The sequence below is a fragment of the Lepidochelys olivacea genome, assembly GCF_965140295.1.
Source record: "Lepidochelys olivacea isolate rLepOli2 genome assembly, chromosome: 9".
In the NCBI taxonomy this organism is placed as follows: Eukaryota; Metazoa; Chordata; order Testudines; family Cheloniidae; genus Lepidochelys; species Lepidochelys olivacea.
Genome location: NC_140419.1, coordinates 2,349,814 through 2,373,953, shown reverse-complemented (window position 1 = coordinate 2,373,953; position 24,140 = coordinate 2,349,814). Strand labels below are relative to the sequence as shown.

General features: G+C 49.7%; 1 protein-coding gene across 1 annotated transcript in view; it reads left to right on the top strand.

Annotated features, from left to right (window-relative positions):
• The window catches only part of LOC311525767 (zonadhesin-like), a 53,363-nt gene extending 31,009 nt beyond the window's left edge, over positions 1-22,354 (top strand). The window contains exons 22-41 of the mRNA XM_084638107.1: positions 50-141; positions 826-952; positions 2,267-2,387; positions 2,883-3,027; positions 3,711-3,952; positions 4,724-4,888; positions 5,829-5,956; positions 6,683-6,951; positions 7,901-8,109; positions 8,864-9,008; positions 10,817-11,067; positions 12,098-12,227; positions 13,269-13,437; positions 14,583-14,762; positions 17,524-17,654; positions 18,762-18,961; positions 20,084-20,222; positions 20,698-20,838; positions 21,865-21,976; positions 22,209-22,354. Coding sequence (XP_084494233.1) covers positions 50-141; positions 826-952; positions 2,267-2,387; positions 2,883-3,027; positions 3,711-3,952; positions 4,724-4,888; positions 5,829-5,956; positions 6,683-6,951; positions 7,901-8,109; positions 8,864-9,008; positions 10,817-11,067; positions 12,098-12,227; positions 13,269-13,437; positions 14,583-14,762; positions 17,524-17,654; positions 18,762-18,961; positions 20,084-20,222; positions 20,698-20,838; positions 21,865-21,976; positions 22,209-22,338 — 3,226 coding nt within the window. The 3' untranslated portion in view covers positions 22,339-22,354. The remainder of the gene's footprint in view (positions 1-49; positions 142-825; positions 953-2,266; positions 2,388-2,882; positions 3,028-3,710; positions 3,953-4,723; positions 4,889-5,828; positions 5,957-6,682; positions 6,952-7,900; positions 8,110-8,863; positions 9,009-10,816; positions 11,068-12,097; positions 12,228-13,268; positions 13,438-14,582; positions 14,763-17,523; positions 17,655-18,761; positions 18,962-20,083; positions 20,223-20,697; positions 20,839-21,864; positions 21,977-22,208) is intronic.
• Positions 22,355-24,140: the final 1,786 nt, after the last annotated feature.

The following is a 24,140-nucleotide window of genomic DNA, read 5'->3' as shown; positions in this document are numbered from 1 at the left end:
CCGGAGAGATAAAGAAACATTCATCAGAAACTTTTCTCTCTCTTGCCAGATGCTCCCCTGACCAAGTGCTGGTCTGTGACTCCCAGCTGGAGAGCGAAGCGAGGGAGGACACAGCTTGTGGCATGATCACCGACCCGACAGGTACGATGCCCGTGGCTGAGCCCTGGGCGAGCTGATTGAAATCACTCCCAATGACAGCCTGCCCTTGCCTCCGTCCCGACCTCGCTCCGTGGGGCCACGGCCCCGAGTCCCCAGGGACATGTGTATGGCCCCCAGTGCGAAAAGCTGAACTAGAAGCCCCAGGAGTTGCCCTGAGTTACCTGTTCGGACTGGATCTTGCACTGAGATGGCACCAGGATGTGACGATTATTTGGGCATTGCACTTCAAGGGCCTCGTTCTGCCACTCCTGCCCGCACAGAGCTCCCATTAACTTGCACTCTGCTGCAGCAGAGACATAGTGTGGTGGACCCCACTGCCCCGCTTTCTTACAGGGGTATCTGAAGTGCTTTAGGCCTTCCCTCCTCCGGAAACAGTAACTACCAGGGCGTTGCTAGCTCTCTTTCAAGAACAAAGGTGTCCGCTTTGAGTGACGTTGTACTTACCCTGCAAATGGTAGAGACAGGCCTAAGCCAAACTGAGCCAAATCTCATCAGTGTTTGGGTGTATTCAGCTCCAGGTTTGGTCTGGCTGAGTCTAGTGAGCTGGTCAGCCTACACTGGCCAGGGAGCACTGACTCCTTGCCATGACAGGGGATGGTTAGTGGCACCGCTCGGCTTCTTCCATCTTCCCTTCTGTGATTCTGTTTCTTTCCTGACTTAACATAGGTATCTTCAAGGACTGTCACGCCAAAGTGGCTCCAGAGAATTTCTTGGAAAACTGTGTTTACGACTTGTGTCACACTAAGGAGCCGACAGTGTCCTTATGCAATGGGCTGCAGGCTTATGCAGAGTCGTGCACAAATGCTGGGATCTGCAGAGAATGGAGAAATAATACTTTGTGCCGTGAGTGTTGTAATTGATCTCTATTAAGTTCTGGAATTCAACTTTCATCATGCAAGAAGCTCTTCAAATTAGAGCTTCCTCTATTCCCTGACGGCATGCACTTTCCTCTTCTGTCATGCTTTGAGGGTGGTCTCTCCGTTCTCTTGCCCTGAGTCTGGTCCAGTTTTACACTGGATCCTGCCAGGTTAGGTATAATATTCAGACTGAATCTGATCTAGCCTCACAAAGCATCTAAGTATTAATTTGTCCGAATTTAGTGCTGGTAAAATAAGAGCGCCTGAGAGGTTGAAATGCTCTGTTTATCCAAAGAGCGTCTCCAGTCTGGGGAGCTGCCGTGGAAGAAACAGTAGCCGCGACTCGAGTGAAACTCCCCACAGTCCCTTCTCTTTGTAATTGTTAGGAAGGAATGTTAGGTCCTTGTGAAAGGTACTAGCCTGGCAGTTTTAGAGGAAGAGGGTCTGTGTCTTTGCTCACGTCCATTGGTGCGAATCAGCAGTAGCCACTGAAGTCCATGGAGGTACTCCAGTGTAAAGCTGGAGTCAGCCAAGGAGAATCAGGGCCACCATTGCTCCATTAGCCCATAGAACAGCTGCTGCCCAGGAAGCAGCAGGGCGACCTTCCCCCACCTTGTGTGCACGGGGTGCATAAGCTCTGTTCTGGAGAGGTCCTATCGAGGCAATAAGCGGTCCCCATTGGAAGGGCCTGCTTGGAACCGAGCCATGTGCCAGAAAACTCAGGATGCTGTCTCTGACGGCCCCCATCACCAGCTGCTTCAGAGGAAGGTGCAAAAAACTCTGCAGTAGGAAGACTTGGGGCATTGTGCCCCCACTAAAGTCTCCTCCTTATCCCTAAATTGTGCGTATGATTTCTTCTGTATATTAGAGCAGCACCTACGGACTCCAGCTGAGATGGGGGCCCATTGCTCGGGGTACTGTCTAAGCAACAGAGGACAGCCCCTGCTCCGAAGCCCCATTCCACTCTGTCTAGGCAAGACAGGCGCAGGCTGCGGGAGGGAGTAAGACACAAGCAGAGTGAGCAGGGGTCTGGATTGCACAGAGCAGTCACCATATGCAGAGCATTCTAACCACCCTTTGCTGTCCTGGAACAAAGAGGGGAAGTTTCAAGAGAATTGCTTTGGGATCTTTTCCTTTCAGTGATGTGGGTTTTTCTTCTCACTTGCAGCAATCTCCTGTCCGGGAGGAAGCCATTACAATAGCTGTGGGAGCAGGTGTCCTTCCACCTGTGTGACTCCCTCTGCGTTTAGCCCTTGCAGCTCCTTACCAGTGGAAGGCTGTTTCTGTAACGAAGGCTACGTTCTGAGTGGAGACACCTGTGTGCCGGAGAGCAGCTGCGGTTGTGTGGATGAAAACAACCACTATCATCAGGCAAGTTATCCTGAGCATCTTGAAACTGATTGAAAGAATTTGGGGTTTGTTCTCTGTCACTGTAACTAGTAACAATTAATACAGATTCACTTCATCTGATTTTAGATCAGTGGGTTCTGTGGATGTATTTGTTCATGTAAATAATAACAATTCCTAGCTTTTACTGTATAAAGCACTTTTCAAGATCAGGTCTCAAAGCACTTTTCAAAGGAGGTCAATTTTGTGTAACAGATGGGGAAACTGAGGCACAGAGTGATCAAGTGATTTGTTTAAGATCAACCAGCAACAGAGCCAAGACTGGAACCTATGTCTCAGGAGGCCTGGGCCTGGGTACCATCTCCTCGGCCACACTGTCTCTCTTTGGAGGCACTTAATGGCATGGAGAGTATCACGGACATTTAACTAATCCAAACTCCTTTGATTATCCACTCGGGTGACATTAGTCAATAGACTTTCTACGATTATCTAGTCAAGTACTTCTCCGTTCTCTCACAGCTGGGTGAGAGCTGGTTCACCCACGACGCCTGCACTGAGCGCTGCACCTGCAACAGCAATAACAACATCACCTGCACAGGCTGGGCGTGTGGAGTGCTGGAGAAATGCGGTGTTCAGGACGGGGAGCTGGGCTGTTACTCCCCTGGTGAGTTCTCCCTGAAAATGATTCCAGATGTGAGTTGAGTAATTAGACCTTTCTGGGCCAGAAGGACTTTTTCCAGATACTTTATTCCTTATGTGATGGCACAGGAAGGAGCTGATGGCTGATTCTTGCCAGTGCAAAGAGACAGTCAAAGACAAATCCCCTATCTTGCAATCACGGAGCTCCCTCCCCTGCAGTGGGAGTGGAGCTGGCATAGACCTTTGCAGGATCACTGGAGTTTGACCTGAGTAGGGAATGCAAAATCAAGCCCCAAATCACCCAATGCCACAAATGCAAACGTTGAACTCAAAGGGGTTGATTTAGGAAAATACCAATGGGCTGCGGGGGGGAGGCAAATTAAAAACTACCAAGAGCCTAAATCGCTCTTGTCAAGTACTCGCGTGCAGGGGTAGACACAGGTGATCTGGCACAGCTACCAGTGTGTACTTTTTTGTGCAGATCAGCTGAGATGTCTCACTCAAAAAATTGGCCCTGAATGTGACTGGCATTAACCTGGAATGTCTTCAGTCGGAATTTGCCTTAGTAAGGAGGGGCAAGATCAGGCCCTTGGAGCCCACTTCAGGCCCTTTCATAGTGATGACACCTCACACTAACACAGAAGTTGTTAATTAGCCGAGGTCACTATAAAATCCTCGAAAGTCACTGGACATTTATTTAACCTTCAGGGAGAGCATCCTGTCAGGTGGCAGGAGATCCCCACTACTTCACCTTTGACCAAGTGATGCACACCTTCCTGGGCACCTGCACCTACACCCTGGTCCGAGTCTGCAACATCAGCAGTGTCGTTCCTGTGACTGTCAGTGGCAAAAACGAAGACCGAGGACAAAGAGGGGCCACATATCTCAAAGAGGTTTACATTGACATCTATGGCAACCGAATCACCCTTCAGAAGAATAAGGCAATCCTGGTACGTAGTGGGACTGTTGTATTTTGAGATCAGATAACTTAAAAGCAGCACAGAAAAACAGCCTTCGGAAAAGGGATCTTCACATTTTAGTAAGGGACAGGCATGCCTTTCGTTGATAGCCATGTGTATCACGGTCTGTGCAGCGCAGGTGTCGCTGTGTCGGTCCAGGGAAAGGTTTTGCCTCACCCATCGCGTGTATCCCAGGACGGTGACATTGAGATGTCACGTAATTTCTTGCAGCACCTATTTGCAGTATGCTGCAGCACCAATGTCCCTGCGTGAGTCATTGTCTGCAGGGCCTGATCCCAGAATCTTTGGATCCAATATCATAAATTTCCACTGCCTGAACTAGCTAAAGAACCAGGGTTCACAGTCAAAAGCTGTAGCGGACTCAAACATCTCTATATGGCTTAGACACTTGCGGTCACAGAGAGCCGCACCAGGTGAGACTGGATGACATTCTTTTGGATTAGCTAACCAGGAACCGGAGATTAAATGGAGATGTATACTCAGCCCGGCTGGTGGGGAGGGACCTGGGCCCCAACAGTGACCCTTCCAGCTGCCTGGCTAAGGCATGACATAGGAATTCTGTCCAATCCTTGGCCAGAAGTGTGGTCGCTGCAGCCCATGAGGCCTCAAAGGTTGGAATTGTGAAGGGGCTAACGTTCTGTTGGGGAATCCTCCAGATCCCCTGGAGAAAATAAACTATGAGCAGAAAAAATGTTACTAGGTGACTATGTTCTATGCTGACAAATGGTCTGTTGTCACCAGCTCAATAAAGAGAGAGTCCACACTCCGGTAAAGAACCGATTACGAGGCGTGTCCATAGGAAATGTGGGCATTTACATGGTGGTGGAAGCTGACTTTGGACTGCTAGTGAAATACGATGGAAATCAGCACTTGGAAATCAGCCTCCCAGAATCTTACTTCTCCAAGGTGAGATTCAGTGTGTTAAGAAAATAAAGGGCATCACTTCAAAGCTTGGATTTTCCTCTTCTGCTTTGCGGTTTGATTAGAATTTATTTTCTTCTCTTGCTTTATTATTACTGCTTGCAGTAATGCTGCCTGCACACACCCGTTGTTTTCTTCTCTTTTCCTTTTTACAACCAGCTACGGGTGTTTCAAAGGGATAGTTACAGGAAATGACAGAACTGGGTGCATAGCTGGCAGTTAGTTACAGAGACTACCCCCCGAGTCCCCCACAATTTGAGTGGTTTACAGAGTCCTTCCCCTCTTTGTGGCGCACAAGGGATTCTCCAGACAAAACAAACAAACAAAAAGGCCCCTGTCCCTCTCCCTCCGCGACTGAGGGAGTGAAAAAAGGTCCATCTCTCAGGCAGTCTGGCTTCTCTGCAGGCTCAGTGTCTTTCATCAGGGTTAGGGCTTGCCTCCAGCTCCGCCTTTGGGGTCACCCCTGCTTCATGCCAGGTCCATGCAGTCTCAGGGGCGGCGAGGTCTGCGAGTGCCATCCTCTTTGATGATCTGTCCCTGTAGCCAGCAATCTCTGGTCACTGCTCCTGTCGACAGCAGGCTCTCTCTTTTTAAGCTTTCTCCCTCCAGGCCGCACAAGCCTTCCAGGTGTGGCCGGTTAGTGCTGACTCAGCCCAGAAGAGCTCGTTAGCCTCCTCTCTACTGGAGGGAGTGCGTGCCCCCTCCCAAGGCAAATGCCAGGAAGTCTTAGGGAGCCACAGATATGTTGCAATATCATTTCATTTTTCCATTGGTGCACTAAGATTTTACAGTGATGGCTTGAACTGGGAAGCGCTGTGCAAGTTACTAACCGATTTTTTGCAATATTTATCCATATCTTTCCTTGGTCAGCAGTGGGGATGGGATGAGAGCCCCTTGGTTATGACATTATTCTCTTCTGCTGTAGGTATGTGGCATGTGCGGTAACTATAATGGCCAGCGTGGGGATGAGCTGCTCATGCCCAATGGCATGCAGGCTAACAACGTCACACAGTTTGGAAACAGCTGGAAAGTGGAAGCCGACAGTGATGCGGGGTAAACGTGGCTCTTTTTCATTCCCCCGCTTGTGTTGATTCAGATCACATGCTCCCTTGCAGACATTTTAACCAGATCCCTGCTCTAAAACATGCCAAGTAGAGGAAAATGCACTGGCCATGCTGCCTGGTGTATCTTCTGCACCTTCTTTGAGAAGCTGGCATTCTGTTGGGTCTCCAGCAAAGGCCACTGCCCCAGAAGGAAAGAGGTTCTTAAGTCTCGAAGGTCACAGAGGCATAGGGTGAAAGCTTTTTTCCCCTCTGTGATGAAAGTTAGTGAAATCTGTTATGTGTGTAGGGGTGGCTCAAGGATTTACCAATGAGCTACAGAACCACTCACCAGCATTTTGTCAGGTCAAATCCAGTCCCATTCAATAACAATCTGAAGTCACTAATATGTCTGATAGTGTAAGTGAAGTGAACTAGTGGTATCGGTTATTCCCTAATGGACATCCCAGTTAGCTTGAATGGGCAGTCCCAGCAGAAATGCCAAGGATTGCATGAGCATTGCATCTGAACAACTTAGGGAGGTTGTCCCTCTGTGTCAGGGCTGAGACACGCTGATGGGGTGGTGAAAGCCGGCAGTGCTCCTGGCATATGGTGACTAGAGAGAACACTGGAGCCTCCATCATTTGGCTCCTCTCACCAGCAGCCAACATTCCAGCCTGGGTGTCAGCCTGCACGGTCCTCTCCAAACTGAAACACGCCATGTTGTGCTTTCTTGCAGCTGCTTGCCAGACACACAAGAAGAGCTGGGCCCACCTTGCACGGCAGAGGAGAAGCCAGGCATTGAAAACCAGTGCAATGTTTTAAAGTCAGACACCTTCAAACCATGTCACCATCTGATTGAGCCTGACCTCTTCATCCAGACCTGCATCTACGACATGTGTAAATATGATGGCATGCTGTCCACTCTCTGTGCCATCACACAGGCCTATGTGGACACCTGCAAGAAGCAGGGAGTCATCATTAAATGGAGGACCAGCACATTCTGCCGTAAGTAGACTCAGCATAAACAGCCTGGCATTTCGATGGCTGACAGTGGCGTGAGAATTAACGAGCGGTGTTAGCTGGGTGGTTAATTAACAAATCAAAGATGCCAGGAAGATACAGTGTCATTAGCTGCAGTTAGGACTCTGTTACAGCATGGGCCTGTGTTCATAGCTGGGCCAAATCCTGAACATTTGCATTTCCCACTGAAGTCAATAGGAGTTAAAAGTGATCAACAGCATTCACAACTAGGCCCACTTCTGAGAAGCAGCTCTGTGGTGGGTTGGTTTGAGCAGCCGAGAGGACGTTGGTAGACACGGTAACAAGGCTACAATGAAGAAGGGAGATAAGGAGACTAGAGAGCATGAGCCCTTTGAGCCTAGTGCTGCCGTCCTTACATGGCTCGGACTCATTCCAAACTCCTCTTGGCATCCATGGGGGTGTTGCCGGAGGAAGGACTAAGGGTCTGTTGCATATGAAGAGCCAGATTTGCTGACACACTCTGGCTAGCTTGTACCACTCCCGCAATGCAAGAGACAGAAATACAAATGTTGCCAGTCAGTTAAACCATGATTCTGGCTGTTTTGGGCCACCGGAGCAATGCAAAGCCGCTGGTGGATCTGGCCATCACACTTTTCTTGTGTTTATTTTTTGAATAGTGACCAAGACTAGATGTGATACTGAACTAGACTGCTGAAAAGCACATCTCAGAGCAATGCCCAGAAACTCAGACGTGCTCATGCTAGAATTGAATTGACAGCCTCTGAGGGGCTTACCTGTTTTCAACAATAAATGAATCCATAACTATGCCATCACCATTGCATCATAAAGAAGTAACCTTTAGTGCTCTGTTGCCATCCAAGTCCTTCCAGTCAGCACCAGGCATGTCTGCTCTGGAACATCGAATAGTTCTCTGGCATTTTGTAATAATGCTGTTTTCATTCTCTTCACACAGCATTGCCTTGTCCATCCAACAGCTATTACACTGAGTGTGCTTCTCCCTGCCCAGCCACATGTAATAATATTTATGCGTCGTCCCTCTGTGAAAAGCCAGCGGAATGCACGGAAGGTTGTGTTTGCAATGAGGGTTATGTGCTTAGCGATGACCAGTGTGTACTACTGAGCGATTGTGGCTGCAGGGATGATGAAGATAACTACTACAGCGTAAGTAGTTTCTGTACCAGGTGATTATCGGCTTTAACAGCTGTAAATAGCTGCTGGAGCATCTGCCTGCTACCCTGGTGGGTCAAATAGAAATAAATCTGCAATTACTAAACGGAGACACCTTGGATTTGATTTGCAGAGCTTCTGAGCAGCTGCAGCTCCAGATGAAGCCAGTGGAAGCTGCAGGTGCTCAGTGCTTTGGCAAATCAGAACCAAGGGATCACAGAATCATAGCAACATAGGGCTGGGTGGGACCTCCAGTGGTCATCAAGTCCATCCCCCACACTGAGTATCTTAGGTGGGTCCTCCGAAACAGAGGCCCCAGAATCAGTGGCCCCTTTTGAAAATGTGGCTGCTGGTGATTTGCCACCAATTCTGGATGTTTGGCCCTGTCCTGTTTTATGTCTAAATTAGCACACACCAGGCAATAAGACCAGCAGGTCTTCAGCTTTGTTGTCACTGTAGTGTAGCAGGGTAGAGAAAAGACAAGAGTCTGTTGCAGTGAATCCAAAGGTAACATTGTATATGTTTGTCAGGGCACAAGCGAAGCTCTCAAAATTTCTCTGTGGCCCTAACGCAGCCAACGGAATCTGGTATCCCCGCATGGGCTCTCCATGAGACTTGGCCTTGATTAGGCAGCCAAGGAATGGCCTGAACAGTCGATTACAGTTCACTTCCTTTGCTGCTGACCTTGTATTGCACACCTGGAGAAGAGCAGTGTCATGTATCATTAACACTGCATGCGTTCCCACAGGCTGGGGAGAGCTGGGTAAAACCCCACTGCAGCCACAAATGCAAGTGTCAGAAGGACAACACCATCCAGTGCCAGCTCTATGGCTGTGATGCTTGGGAGATCTGTATCCTCAACAAAAAGGGGAAATACCAATGTAAACCGACAGGTATGTGCGTCTAGGTCCTGGCAGGTGTGGGGGCGGGGGTGGGCACCAAGAGTCCATTCCACCCTCCAGTGTATCCAAGCCGGAGGCAGCCATTGTTTGTTTCACAAGGGAGGGCCATTTACCAGTGCAAGGGAACCTTAGAAGCAGAGGTAACAGTAACGTGTGCCACCCTGAGGCTGCTCTACACTGCCACTGCGGTGGAAAGGGCTCCCAGTGTAAACAAGAATTGGCCCCCAGTACTTCTGTAACAGAAAATTCACTTATCATTTTCCAAACATGACAGAACACAAGGGCTCTGACCCTCTGTGGCCTTGCTCCATGTGTTGTCCTTTTCACCTGCAGAAAGCTGGGGCAAAGTGGGCATAAAACGCTCACAGACGTTCCACTGACTTTGCCCCTCTGGGTGTGATGGTGCAAGGCGTAGAGCCGCAGCGAATCAGGCCTGCATTTGCATTTGCAATAAGTATAATTCCATTTCAGTCCTGACTGTCTGAGTGATAGTATGGTACTGATCAGAGAACATGGCAAGGTCTCCGCTCTCTGAGTGATGTGTTCTCCTAACAGACACCGAATTTGTGGAGGAAAATGGAACAACAGATTGAGATGTATTTTTTTAAATAGAAACTAACCTGATATTTGGTTGGTAACAAAGATACAAAAGGCAACGAGTTCCTATGTTATCTCTGCCAAAGGTCAAATTCAGATTACAGCGGAGAATGAAGTTTAAAAAGAAGGAAAGACTAGTGCCTATGAATCCGTTGGCAATTACTCCATTGTCCTCCAGTGCATGGCTAGCCTGAGAACAACAATGAAAGAAGAGAAAAAAAAATATCACCAGGGATCAGAGCTGGACAAACGTTACCTGTTGAATGTGGCTGTCAAGGGATTGGGTTGTTTCTCATCAAATAATTGATTTGATTAATCAGTTTCTCAGATGTCTGACCAGCTCTGCTAGAGATGCTCTTGTATTTCATTGCCAAGCAAATAATTCCCCAGCTGTGATTTGCAGAGCAGGGTGGCATATTTTCTGCGGTGTAGCTGGCCAGTGTGGAAGGATGATAAAACTCCAGCCTCTTGCCTTCCCCATTTGAGCTGTCCTAGCACTCCTGTGGCACCAGAAAGAAGCAGAGCCTGTGTTTAGGAGAGCACTGGGATTTGGATTGTGGCTGGCCCCTGCATGGGCGGATGGAAAAGGGGAGAAGCCTTCTTGCACCCCTGTCCTTCTCCTTTGTGCACTTTCATGGGGGTCAGCCACATCCTACCCCTTTATTGCTTTTATCCAACACATTAAAAGCTGGTTGCGAGGTCTCGCAAACAGCAATAAATACAAAGACCTCAGAGGTAGGTGAGATGCAGGTCAGAGCCAGACAAAGTGTCATTTCAAACATAGACACAAGGTGTAAAGGCCCCAACATTGTGTTGCAACTTATTGAAATTCCGCTGTTGGGCAATGACCGAACTGGCACTTCTTCGAGCCCACTTTAAGCCCACTGCATTGTCATGGTGAGACTCACCCCTCTGCAGAGGAACCGTATGTGCCATGCACATCTCACAGGGCCTGTGAACCACTCAAACCTTGCTTCAGCCCAGAGGACTTCCACTGGCTCTCGGCACAGAGATGAGTTTCACCATCTGCCTGCCGGTCTGTGTGTCCATACTGTGGTATCTGAGCACCTATCGTAGCTTTCACAGGAAAGCATGTCATAACCCTCCAGCCCTTTATTAAAACTGAGCCACAGCACAGACTTGGCCCTGTTCGACTGGGCTCTGCATACACGCTGGAGGCTAATGTGACTGTTCTCTGTTAGGCTTTGGGAAGTGCCTCATCACTGGAGATCCACACTACCTGACGTTTGATGGCTTGATGCATCACTTCCAAGGCAAACATACATACATGCTGTCTCAGACTGTCTCCAGCATCCCTGACCGCCTGCCATCCTTCAGCATTGAGGGAAAGAACAAGCTTTTCCCCGGAGTGTCCCACATTTCTTTCCTCCAGGAGATACATGTCACCGTTTACAATCACACAGTGTGGTTCAGGCAGAAGAAGCAGCTTGTGGTAAGAAGTGCATTAAGCTGCACACTCCTAGTGCTGTAACATCAAAAAATGTGGAGTGACCAATAGGGATTCCTGACCATTTATAAGGTGTACTGATTATGCCACTTAGGATTTCTAGACTGCAGCAGAATGTCTCATGGTCTTTGAATGGGCCTATGAAGAACATAAATGCTGCTGTCTGGTTCCAAAATGGACTTTCAGTGTAACCACTGGAAACTCTGTCTCGTGTTTGCTCAGAGCGAAGTCTGATGCTGGCCTCAGGAACAATGCCTGAGTGCAGATGCGGGGCTGTATTTAAATAGGCATTTCACAGAATACGCATCACTATATTTGAGCCCTTTCTGCAAACTAACTAGCACACAATGCTTCTCAGTGTCTCAGCTTCTCATCATACTTTGCAAAGATTAAGCAAGTATCCCACACAGCTGCCTTGTGAGGTAGGTAAATATGGATAATGGTCCCCACTTTATAGATGGGGAAACCGAGCCACTGAGAAGTCAAGGGACCTGCTGATGATATCAGCGTCAGAGCTGGGTTTAAAATCCCTGAGTTCCTGGCTCCCAGTCTCGCTCAGGCAGGTCAGTAAACAATATTGCACTCTGGACCCAACAAGTCAGCTATTCCCAACAATGGGTCACATTTCTGCCTGGCACAGCATGATGTGCTTTCCCAGCATGGGACCACAAATGGGGCAGCTTGGGCTGGTCTTGGGAGGCACTCCCAGAGACAGGCAGCTGCTGCTGCTAACACTTCTGGCAGTAAAACCTAGTCACTGTCTTTTCTAGCCAAACCCCAGAGGGCTCCCAGAGTGGTATGAAAATATTGAAATTCAGATCAATCTGGCTTCTTTCTACACAGCATTTAGCTACAGTGAGGAGATGAACATCAGTTGTTTATGATTATCGCTGTCTGAAAATTTCATTACAAAACCTGAAAACAGGAAAGATTAGCTGGGTGTTACACACCTCTGCTGGAAGCAGGTCTGAATTTGATCTGTCCACTGAGTTATAAATAATTCTGTCTCTGTTAGCTGGATGGAGTGAAAACCATCCCCCCTGCCCAGCCTCATGAAGGTCTTCGCATATACCAGAGACCTACAAGAATTTACATGGAGACAGATTTTGGCTTATCGCTCAGCTATGATGGTGCTGAAAACTTAGGTAAGAATGACCAAGAGAACTCACTGCAGAATGCATTGAATGCCATGTCCTATCGGAGATTCCAATCCCCAAGTAAATTGTGAACTTGCATTGTCTAACCGCATGATTCTTCTCTGTAGTATGAAATCCCAGATAACCGGTGACAAATTATTTCCCGGGAACTAGAGAGACAGCAATACTTCTCTCTGGATCCCCCAGAACATCATTGCTTTGGGTAGAATGGGGCGTGGATCCAGGGTGTTTATACACCTAATCATAGTCCCAAAGCCTTAAAATCCCAGCTGTCTTGCAGGAAAGGAAGGTCTGTTTTCCAAGAACTCAATGATATTCAATAGAATGCACCTTGCAGGGTGGGAGATCCCTTAGGTTACATCTGCACTGCAATAAAAAACCCAGGGCACTGAGCTCCAGAGCCTGAGTCAGCTGACTTGGGCTCGCAGGGCTTGGGCTGCAGGGCCAAAAATAGCTGTGTAGACATTCAGGCTCAGGCTGAAGCCCCGGCTCTGAGATCCTCCCTCCTCACAGGGCCTCAGATCTCAGGCTTCAGCCCGAGCTCGAACATCTGCTCTGCTATTTTTAGCCTGGCAGCCCAAGCCCCACAAGCCTGAGTCAGCTGGTCTGGGCAAGCCGCGGCCGTGCTGCAGGTCTTCCATTGCCGTGTAGATGTACCATTCCAGAGCAAGTGGACTGTATCGGAGAGGTGAGTCGAGGATATATGTCAGTCTGTAGGGTGTGTGGGGGAGAAAGTGAGATGTGCGCACAAGTATGTGGGCTGTGTAGGAGCCCTTGGGCAGAGGTGTCCTATAAATAAGGGTAATTATTATCAACGAGCAGCGATTCCCTTTATGTCGCCAGTATAAGTGGGTCTAGCCCTGCAGGAGTTCTGAATGCAGGTCTGTCTCCCATGCACAGGGCACCTGCCACATTCTCAGCCTGTGGCATGGCTCATGCTGGGGGGCTGCCTAACTTTCCATTCTGTGTCACCTGTGCACTTGTGGCTACGAGTTTCTTTCCATCGGCTTTTCCTTCTGGCCCCATTAGATATAACCCTGGCCAACACCTACAAGAACAAAGTCGAAGGCTTGTGCGGCAACTTTGATGGGAAGTATAAAAACGACTTTACCAAGCCAGATGGCACTCGAGTGAAGGATGTGGATGTGTTTGGGGAAAGCTGGAAAGTCCCCATCACAAGAACATTCCCCCGGCGCAGGTACTGGCCCTGCATATATACAGACCAGACTTGGCTCCTGAAAGGCAGTTCATTAAACCCTAGTTAATGTTCCAGGAGGTAATGCACTGCGTAGTGCATCTCTGATCTTTCTTCTCCCTCTCTGGGTCCACCTATGTATTTGTCCTGCTCACTGCTAAGGTGAGGAAGTGACAGCGCCCTTGTGTGTGGAGAGCATGGGCCTGAGGCATCACTGCACTGGTCCAGTTTCATGCCCATGACTTCCAAGGAGTCAACCCCATAAACCCAGAGGGATAGAGAGGTGACTCAGACCCTGTGTCCAGCTGGACTCTCAGGCCTTTCTGCAGGAAGGTGTCAATTACTCCTCCCTGCCTGTTGGGTGGGATGATCCAAGGGAGGGCAGGCTCCATTGCCAGCATCTGCCCTCCCTCTGGGATTCTGTCAGGGACTGCCGTGATCCCTGCCAAAGCAGGCTGCTGTGGCGATGGTGTCAATTCATTGCACCTCCTCGCTTCCCTACCTAGGCTCCCTTCCCAGCCACATGGACAGTGCTGACCCACCGTTAAGTCCCTGACCCAGAGGGTTTTTTCCCCTGATAGTCAAAGAGCAGATGGAATGAGTTAGAACACTGCTTGTTGCAGCAGGCTGTCTGGTAGAACATAAGCAAACAATATACAGGCCCGGGGCGACCCAAATGTGTCCCAGGAGTCAGATACACAGAGTCAGGTTGGCCTTCAGGCACCTGGCAATGGTCCATTAGCGCTCTTGGCATTGAAAAGTGATGGTACCTTCGAGATACAATTGTCCTAGTTCAGCTGTGTCATTGTGGCCACCCCTTGAGAGGCATCTAGTGGGCTGGAGGCAGGAATTGCTGGGTGAAATCTCTGGCCTATAGTATGCAGGACATCTAACTGGATGGTCGTAACAGTCCCGTCTGACTTTAAAATCCAGGAACCGGTGAGATCCTGTGGAGGCGCTCTAATACTCCTCTGATGTTGTGTTCATCCATCTCCTTCAACGTAGGTGCCAGGATCCTAGGTCTATCTGCTTAAACTTAGACCTGCCCATGGCACTGCACTAGCTCACTGTACTACCAAGAGCATATTCAGGTGAATGCTGGACACACCGAGAAAACGGATGGTCAGTCAATCTTTTATTCATTACAGGCGAGAAGTCCTTTCAGACGAGGAGCTTGACAATGTCGAGTTAAACACAGGGCTCGCTGGAGGCTGCGATCCCAGTGAGCTGAGCCTTGTGAACGCCACTTCCAAGTGTGGGATTCTTACCGATCCAAAAGGTCCCTTTGTAAAGTGTCAGTCCAATGTCTCCGTCGAGTTCTTCCAGATGTGAGTACCTTAGAGACACACACGCTGTTCTCCTGTTATTCTCTCCTGATCCTGGCAAGTGCTGCCAGTGTAGTCCTTGGAAATTGAGGGGGACTCAGGCCCAAGATTTGCATTAGCAAGTGATAAGATTCTGCTTGAGCATTTTTCAAGGGTATGTTTGTGTCTCTGTCTGATGAGGAATTCGCACTATCCCTAGCTCTGAAAGGTAGCGTAGCAAAGCGAAGACTCGCCACCGGCAGCGCCTCCTGCTGGTCGTCTGGGAATTAGCTCTTTTCCAGCCTGGGAGTGCCCTCTGCTGGCCAGTGGCTCACCTGCCTCAGGCCCAGTGTCCCTCCCAGACCCCGGTGCCCCTTTACCTCGGGGTTCTGCCCCCACAGTACCCCCACACTCTGGGTCTCCCCTCCCGGGGGAACCCCCAATCCTCTAAACCCACCTTGCCTCAATGACCAGGGCCGGCTCTACAGTTTTTGCCGCCCCAACCAGTGAAAACAACTGCCACCGCCGCGGAGAAACAGCCCCCCCTTTCAAACTGCCGCCACAAGCACCTGCTTGGAACACTGGTGCCTGATGCCAGCCCTGCCAGTGGCTACTGCCAGCCATCATCTAGCCCCCTGTCCCTGGGGCAGACTGCAGCCTGTAACGGCCACTCATCATTGGCAAGGAGGTTGGACCTGCTGCCTTTGCCCATCCCCGGGCTGCCCCTCTGCAGCCCCAGTACCTTCTTGGGCCTTTAACAGGGCCTCAGCCTGGGGATTTACCAGGCTGGAGCTCCCCAGCTCCTCTTGCCCTTTTCCCCAGCACTGCTCTGCTTCAGATACCCTGCTCCCAGGCAGCCAGCCCTTCCCACGCCAGGGCTAGAGAGAGACACTTCCAGCTCCTGGCCCCCAGCCCTCTTATCAGGGCCAGCTGGGCCCGGACTAAGCTGGCCACAGCTGTGGTCAGCTACTCCCTCAGCTGCTCTCACTGCTTTTCCCAGCCGCAGCCCTCGTCAGGGCTGCCTTGAACCCCTGTTCTGCCGTAGTGGGCAGCTGCCCCACCACAGGTAGCTTTTCCCTTTTGTTGCACAGCCATGTTTGCACTGGTAACCCTTACACTTGCAAGCTAGATTTCTGAGAGACAAGGTGGGGAAGGGAATATTTTTTATTGGACCAACGTATTTTGGTGAGAGAGACAAGCTTCTGAGCCACACACTTCTTCTTCAGCTCTGTGTGGCTCAAGAGCTTGTCTTTCTCACTAACAGGGATTTGGCCAATAAAAGATACTACCTCCCCCACCTTGTCTCTCTAGTAACTTGGGCCCGACACGGCCACAACTACACGGCATACAAGCTGGATTGTTCAAAGGAGCCTAAGGAATTTAGGAATCCAACACCCATTAAAATTCAGTGAGATTTGGGTGTCTAACTCCCATAGGCTCCTTTGGAAATTCCAGCTGTAATGTTTAGTGACTTGTAAAATGCAGCCTTTATGCTCCTGACAAAAAGGCTGAAACTGTCAGTGCCACTTCTTGCCTGCACCACGCAGGCGTCTCCCAAGGACCATAGTCATTTGCCCTGTTGGCTTCAATGAGAACTTCCTCGGTTATGTTTTGGGCCTCTGCTAGCATCCTGCAGTTTGCAGGTAACTCACTTGAAACCTCTGGGGATCCCATTGATGCATCCCATCACAGGCACGGACACAGGCCTGCCAAGGCTCCTGCACTTAGCAGGCTGCACCTGCAGTTGGGATCCTTCCGTCAGCGTGTAAATGTCATGGGACCCACATCTACCACAACACTGCAAACACTGGATGTGCAAACACAGTTAACACCCACTGTGTGGCCCCTTTATGCAGCCAGAGTTGTGTGAAGGGAAAGGAGTCAGGCCCCCTATTCATTCGCCAACAAATAATGAAACTCCTCACTCGACACCTCAGAACTTCCCTGGATGGTCTGCTCTGTCTTCTCAGTAAGGGCCTGATTTTTAGAAGGGCTTAGCACCTGCCCCCCGTCTCCCCACCACACACACACACTGAAGTCAGAGGAATGTTACAGACATTAGACAGCTCCAAAAATCCGGCCAATGTTCAAGATGATGAGGTCAGGTGACAGGGTCACAATGGATCAATGTTAATGGTGAGTGTGCATATGGGACGGGTCTGGAGGGGTGGTATGAGGCCAGGTCTACACTATAAACTTAGATCAATACAATTACACACCCTGAGCAATGTCATTATACTCACCTAACCCCCGTGTAGACAGCGCAATATTGATGGGAGAGTGTCTCAAGTTGACATAGCTACAGCCTGTCTGGGAGGTGGATTAACAGCGCTGAAGGGAGACGCTCTCCCGTCCCGTCCCGTCCCGTCCCGTCGGTATAGTAGCATCTTCACTGAAGCCCTCCACTGCGCCGATGCAGCATTTAGACCTGCCCGGAGTGTGTGTATGGGTGTGTGCTCTCAAACATAGCTGCACTAGGAAATCCTTCGCCTCCTAGCAATATGCCGCCCATTATCAATCTGAAACAGCTCTGTCACCAAACAGGAACAGAGAGACCGAAGGAATGGCCCTGCTCTGAAATACTCATGTCCCTGCTTCTTGCGTGGGCATATGTGCATATGCTGCATGTTAGCTGCAGCCACTGTAGAATAAATGGCCTCATCTTCCCAAGGACCCACAACTGTTTCCTCTCTCGCTACTCAGTCAGCAAAGGGCCCCATGTGGAAGCAGGGGAAAAGCAGTAACTATTGTATTCGGCATGAATGCCTTCTCATGTTGCACACAGGGGCTGTGCCTTTGACCTGTGTACGGAAGCCGAGAACAATGCTGTGCTGTGTCGGCACCTGGAGCAGTACGCGCTGGTCTGTCAGGAGAATGGGATCACTTTGGAAAACTGGAGAGCACAGACGCCTTGTGGTGAGAATAGAAGAGCCCTTTATAGGACCCAGAAATCAGGGTTTGCCGCTGGGAAGATCCCCCAGGATCTGAGGTCTGATTCTTTACCCGGAAGCTGCCAAGAGTCAGCTCTTTACTGGGCTTTAAAAATAACCCTAACCCCATCCTCCCCTCAGCTCTTGTGGTGTCTTTGCATGGATCCAGGGGCACAGGCCAGTTGGCATGCTGGCTCAACCAGCCCCCTCCTGCTCTCCCTCTTCTGAATTGTCTTACTGAGTCCTAGGCTGGCTTGTCTCACCTAGGCCCTGTTTCAGCCAGCTACTCAACAGAGCTAGGAGAGAAACCGTTTTTCTGTCCTACGGACATTCTTTAAGAGACTGTGTAATTTTCCCATCCCAAATCTGAATGAAAAGCCAAATCTTGAAAATTTTCACCAATCAAAAATCTGAAAAGAAAAAAAAACAATCTGTTTGGGTCAATTGAATCCCTGCCATTTGATAATTTGGAAATGCTTTGCTTCAGCCTTGGCCTTTTTTTAGTCCATATTTACTACCATTTTGGAACAGAAAGTCATTTTGCCTTGAAAAAACAAATCTTTTCACTTTGAAAATCCCATTTTAACAATTTTGAAACTTTTCCCCCAAACTTTTTGGGTCAGAAGATTCAACAGAACAACCTGGGCTTTGCAAACAGGGCTGGTTTCAATCAATCCACCTTTTTTGGTGAAAAACCTGATCACCAAAAAATTCCCGATCACCAGCTCTAGTACTTAAGCACACGGCTGACTTTAAGCATGTGAACAGTCGCACTGAGATCACTGATCCGCAGACCTGAGAGCAGGAAGCATGTGCAAGATTAATTCTGCCATTTCCTAACTCTCGAGTGCTTGAATTGCAACTTGAATGTTCTTCTAAAACATATATGGACCATTTCACCTACCCCTGAAATGCAGCCACCTCTGGGGTAGGAAGGGCAATATATAAATAACACCCAGCAGTGGTTCAGGACTGCGGAGGAAGGACGCCTTCTCCAGCTGAAAGCACAGTGGGGATTTTCACAAGGCTCAGCGTATGTCCCCATGTGTAGTAGCGCCCTGATTCAATTTGGCTCTCCCAATTTTTCTTGCAGAGATGCAGTGTCCCCCAAACAGCAAGTACAGCAGCTGCATGACTGCGTGCCCAGATTCCTGCGGCAACCTGGCAGCCTCCTCCGAGTGCGAGTCGCCCTGTGTCGAAGGCTGCGAATGCCTCCCTGGATACGTTCTCAGTGGCTATGACTGCGTGCCCTACAAGGAGTGTGGCTGCAGCTTCCTCAACACATATTATAAGGTATGGTAGGAAGTGCCTGAAGAACGCCAGCCTGGCACACTCTGAGAGGTGATCAGCACCTGGTGTCGAGTATTACTCTCCCCATTAGTGATTTCCTTTCCTTCCCGTTCTCGTCAGCATGCTGCTCTTGGTTAGCAGCCAACAGCAGTTCATGCCCTGACATCCTGGGCCCTCAAGAGAGGGAAGGCAAAGGAAGGGAACATTACGCACTGCCAGTGAATCTCTGACACGCTGTCTGCGGGAAGCATGCAGAGCAGTGCAGTAAGAGCATGCTCTCTGGGATCCCATGTGCTTGCCTTGTGAAGTCCATGTTCATTCTGTCCCATCGTTGCTCTGAATAATTACACATGGGAATCCGAGAGTAAGATTATACTCTGGGGTTCCAAAGATGTAAAAATCCAGTTACAAAAGTCCGGATTAGTACCCTCGCTGTGGGCCCGATCCTATGAGGTGGCGCTAACATGGGATGTGCTCAAAATCTTGCAGAACTAGACCCTGCATGAAGATTTCTGCAAATAGGGCCTGACCCTGCAAACTGAGGCGCACCCTGAGGCAGGCTCAGACTTCATGGAAGCAGCTTCATGGCTTGAGGTTTAAATGCTATAGCTCTGATGTGCACAAGCACTAAACCTGAACAGATCACTATTCAAGACAGCTCTCTGTGATGATCAGAGGAACATGCCAGGGGTTTGCCAGAGGTGTGGCACGTGGCACAGAGCTACGTGGCCATAAGACCCCATAGGATGGGAGTGCAGCGGGCTGCAGCTGCTGCTGTCTCTGGTCCCAAGCTCTAATTGGACATTGCCTGGCTGCACAGGGCACTGAGCTGGGGTGAGGATCCATCACTCATTCTCAAACCCTTGGGTGACCTTTTTACTTGGGCTCTCCTTTAGTCTTTAGGAGCAGGCCTAGGGCTTCCCAGGCTACTGGGGTCCCTAGGCTGCTGGTTTGCTTTCTCTACGTACCTTACCCAACTGCAAAGGGCCCACTCCTGCTCCCACTGAAGTGAACAGGACATTTGGTATAGACTTAGTGGGAACAGGATTGGGTCCCTAGTGCATCCTTCCTATTGCCCTGGCTGATTTGATTAGATGCCTTTACACCTTAACTGTTCTCTTCCAGACTGGAGAAACGTTTGTGACCGAGGACTGCTCTCAGACTTGTGAGTGCACAGCTAGTTCCAGCGTTGCCTGTACTAGGGCAGCGTGTTCCAGCCGAGAGATCTGTGCCGTCGCTAACTTCACACGCGGATGCTACACGCGTGAGTCACTTCCTAACCACGTTGCTTGGGCTCTGGGGCTGTGAAGTCTTTGCTGTGTGTTTGTCTACCAGCGAAATGCATCACTGTGGAGGGTCTTGTAGCTGTGTTGGTCCCAGGATGTTAGAGAGACAAGGCGGGTGAGGTCATATATGGGAAGAAGACCTGAGGAAGAGCTCTGAGTGGCCCAAAGCTCATCTCCCTCACCAGCAGAAGCTGGTCCAATAAAAGCTATCCCCTCCCACACCTTGTTGTGTTATGTGGGGACAGTGGCACCAGCCTTGTACAGAAAAACCATTGACTGGAGCACAGGACGAGCATCCTGAATTGAGCTGATATGGGATGGCAAGCACCAAAGGGAAGTGCCCTAAAAATACAGGGCTGGTCCAGTATGACTGGTTACTGGAACCTACAGCAGAAAGCATCACCGGGGTAGGCAATTCTGAGATGCTGACCTGTTTCTCTCTCATTTCTCTAGCTGGCCCATGTCTGCAGAATCTTTGTGAGAATGGTGGGACTTGTATTGAGGATACAAGCGAATCCAGCAACAGCTCTTCCAACTTCACTTGTGTGTGCCCTGACGGATACGAGGGGTCTCTCTGTGAGGCTGAAACACCAGGTAAAAAAGCTATTTTGAATGTCATTCGAAAGTTAAGTGCTGCAGCAGCAAAAACCTTGTGCGCTGAGTATGGACAGTGTGGCCCAAAGGTCACAGAAAGGCTACATGACCAGGACATACAGAACCTGATTCTGCTCTCGGTTACACTTGTGCAAATCAGGAATTGCTCTGCTGAAGGCAGTGGAGTGAGGTCAATGAGAGAGCAGAATCAGGCCCATGCCATGTTTTAGGGCACTAGATTTAACCACACTGGTCTAAGGGTCCGATCCTGCAAACCCTTGATCGTGTGAGTAGTGAAGCCCACTGAAGCCCTTTAGAGTACTCCTGTGTGTAAGGGCCTGCAGGGCCAGCGTCGTGGTCCCCTTGAGGTCAATGGAAGGTCTACCCTGGCGCGGAGCAGGACGCATGCTCTGCAGTGCTTGACAGAGGCGTTCCAGCCAAATGGCATATTCACATTAACAAATGGCTGCTTAGTAGAACGGCCTGCCGCCATTAGCGGGGCTCGCAGCTCCACACCCTGCAGGAGTTAGGAGGGGCCTTGGCACACCTGTTTCTGGGTGGCATCACAGAGACGGGGCTCTGATGCTCCCTGCCCGAGGAGCAGTTCACATCACGCCCAGGTACCTGTGCGTCCGCACTGGGTTATGCCGTAGGACAGCCTCCTGCAGCGCCCTACCCTTGTGGCTGCAGAAGGGGCGTGCGCCAGATTACCGTGGCGCACATGGGGTGCTCTGTTTGGAGGGAAGAAAGTTAGACCTCCAAATGGGGAACAGCTGTTAGCTCTGGTAGCTCGCTGGAGAGATGGTCCAGCCCAGTGCTGGGCGGCACTGGGGCCTGGATCTGTCCCAGGCTTGCATTCCAGAAGCCCATCTGCACAATGTCAGTCAGTCAGTTAGACAGACAGGCACATTTGCTGTTTGGATCATGGAGCTAGCAGTTCCATAGTAAGTCTGAGATGGCATTTCCAGCACTTTTCCCTTGCACTCATCTCCTGTGTACTAAACCAGGCTCCTATTTCTCACTCAGTTGTCCCACTGAAAGGTGTCAGCTCTCTGGTCTACATCATTGTGGGAGTTTCAGCAGGAATCATCGTCCTCGCTGTGATCATCTCCCTGGTTGTGTGGCGATCCAGGTTAAGGTACGGCATTTCCCAACTGCTGCAGCTCAGCAGGGCCGAGGGGCATCTCCCCCAGTTCAGGGTTTGTCAGCTCTCAGAGCATTCACACTACGTACATCATGCCTCAAACCCAGAACAGCCAGGAGTGGGCCAGACTATTCAAGGCACCATTTTAAACAGTGTCTGATCTCTGTTGCACTGCCGGTAAGAAGAGGAGTGCACCTTTTTATTTCTTGTTAACTTTTCTTTACAGAATTAACAGGAAAAATTCACGGGAATTCCACAGAAGGAGGAATTTGTCTTTGACCCAATCAAGAGATGCGCTGGACCAGAACTCACATGTGCCAGACTACAGCTCCGTTACCAATGCTGCATTTGAGTAGGATGAAAATCAGTCACGTTTTAATTACTGGCATTTTTTTCTTCCATCTGTTTGTTTTTGTTTTTGTTTTTGTTTTTTTTTTGCTGTTGTATTCTAACAAGTGTTTCTAACCCTTTCCTAAACAATAATAATGTCTAATAAACCACTGTACTTCTGAATGCTCTACTATGCTCTGTTCTTCCTAATGTCTCCTGCAAACCCTTGTTGAAGCCACTTCGTCCTGACTCTCACTAGAGATCTCATTGACTTCAGGTGCACTGCTTGTTTGAGTCGGGACTGGATGGAATTCACCCCGCACAAGGCTTAGCAACAATTACTTCCCACATGGCCTAGACACCACTAACGCCCCACGTCAGCCCAGAGAGCCCAGTGCTGGCTCTGTACAATTATCCACTGACATGGGTGGGTTTCCTTGACTACGCCAGGAGGTTTGGATCAGGATCTCTTTGCTGGTCTTCCATTGAATTTCAGGTTTGCTGTCAATTATATAGGGGATGAACAATAATTAAGTCTCTCCTTTGTTCCTGCTGGAATATTACTTACTATTACTCTAAAAACCATTACGCTGCCCCCTTATGTGTATGCACACTCCCTTAAGTGCTGATTCATTCACATCCCATCAGCAGGGCTGGATTTCCAGTTAGGCACAGTGGGTAGGTGCCTAGGGGCGCTGGCATTCTAGGGGCACCTTACCTCTCTGAAACGGTGTGCAACACTAAGGTCAGCTGTAGGCGGGGGGGGGCACTAAAGATGCGGTGCCTAGGGGCACGTAAAGTGTAAATCCGGCCCTGCACATCAGCCAGGAGAGTATTTGGAAGCTACGTGAATGGTTGGGTGGATGAAAAGTGCATTGTTCTGCCAGCGCATTCAAGAACATAGCCTTTGTCTGTACATTCAGAATGTGCAGCTATTGAGGAGAGAAGTGGATGTAAATGGGGGGGGAGGAAGGCTTTATATTTCTTATCTAATGAAAATAAAACCAAACAGGGTTAGGGACCGGCTCTGGCAAACAAGCACTGTTGCCATTGGAATTTCGTGGCAGTTATAAAAGCCTCGTTTTCACCTGCTCCAAACTAGCTGCCTGTTAACAATGATCTTTCTCCTACATGCTAAAAGCCCAATTCTGCATAGTTCAGAGAGCTTTCATCAGGCGCTGAGCACACACAGTGCCCATTGCAGCCAGCGGGAGCTGAGGGAACTCAGGATCCTGCAGGATCCAACCACAGGCCTCCCTGAGCTGCCAGGCCCGTATTTGCACATTTAGAGCAGATTCCTGGGTTTCCATGGATTTGTACCTTTTCCCACTTGATTGCAGTGAGGATTCCCTCACTTCCCCACTGAAAACCTTGTCAACAATTCAGGCCTGAACCGATGCCAAACGAAGCACACAGCAGCGTTCTGTGGCACGGAATGAACTAGTCCGTGTCAGCAGTGCCCCTTCAGAATGACACCGTGTAAAAAGTATAATTGTTCTCCCTCTCCTATGGGTCCCATGATCCTCTGACATGAGCTGCCAGAGGCTTCATACTTGTGTCGCTCCGAACTGTTTTCTTTTAATCTCTGATCACACCAGAGCGAGCCGGATGCTGGGTGCAAAGCCAGCTTCCCCATGCAGCTTCCTGCTGTGTCCACAGGGAACCTGTTCCCATGCCACTGTCCCAGGCCACAGATGCCTGCTGGACACAATCAGCTGAGAGCATCAGACTCACCTCACTAGTAGGACTTTACCTGACATTACAAAAACCAAGCACTGAACATGTGGCTGCAGGGGAGGAGATTCTGTGCAGTTCCCCTGCCAGAATT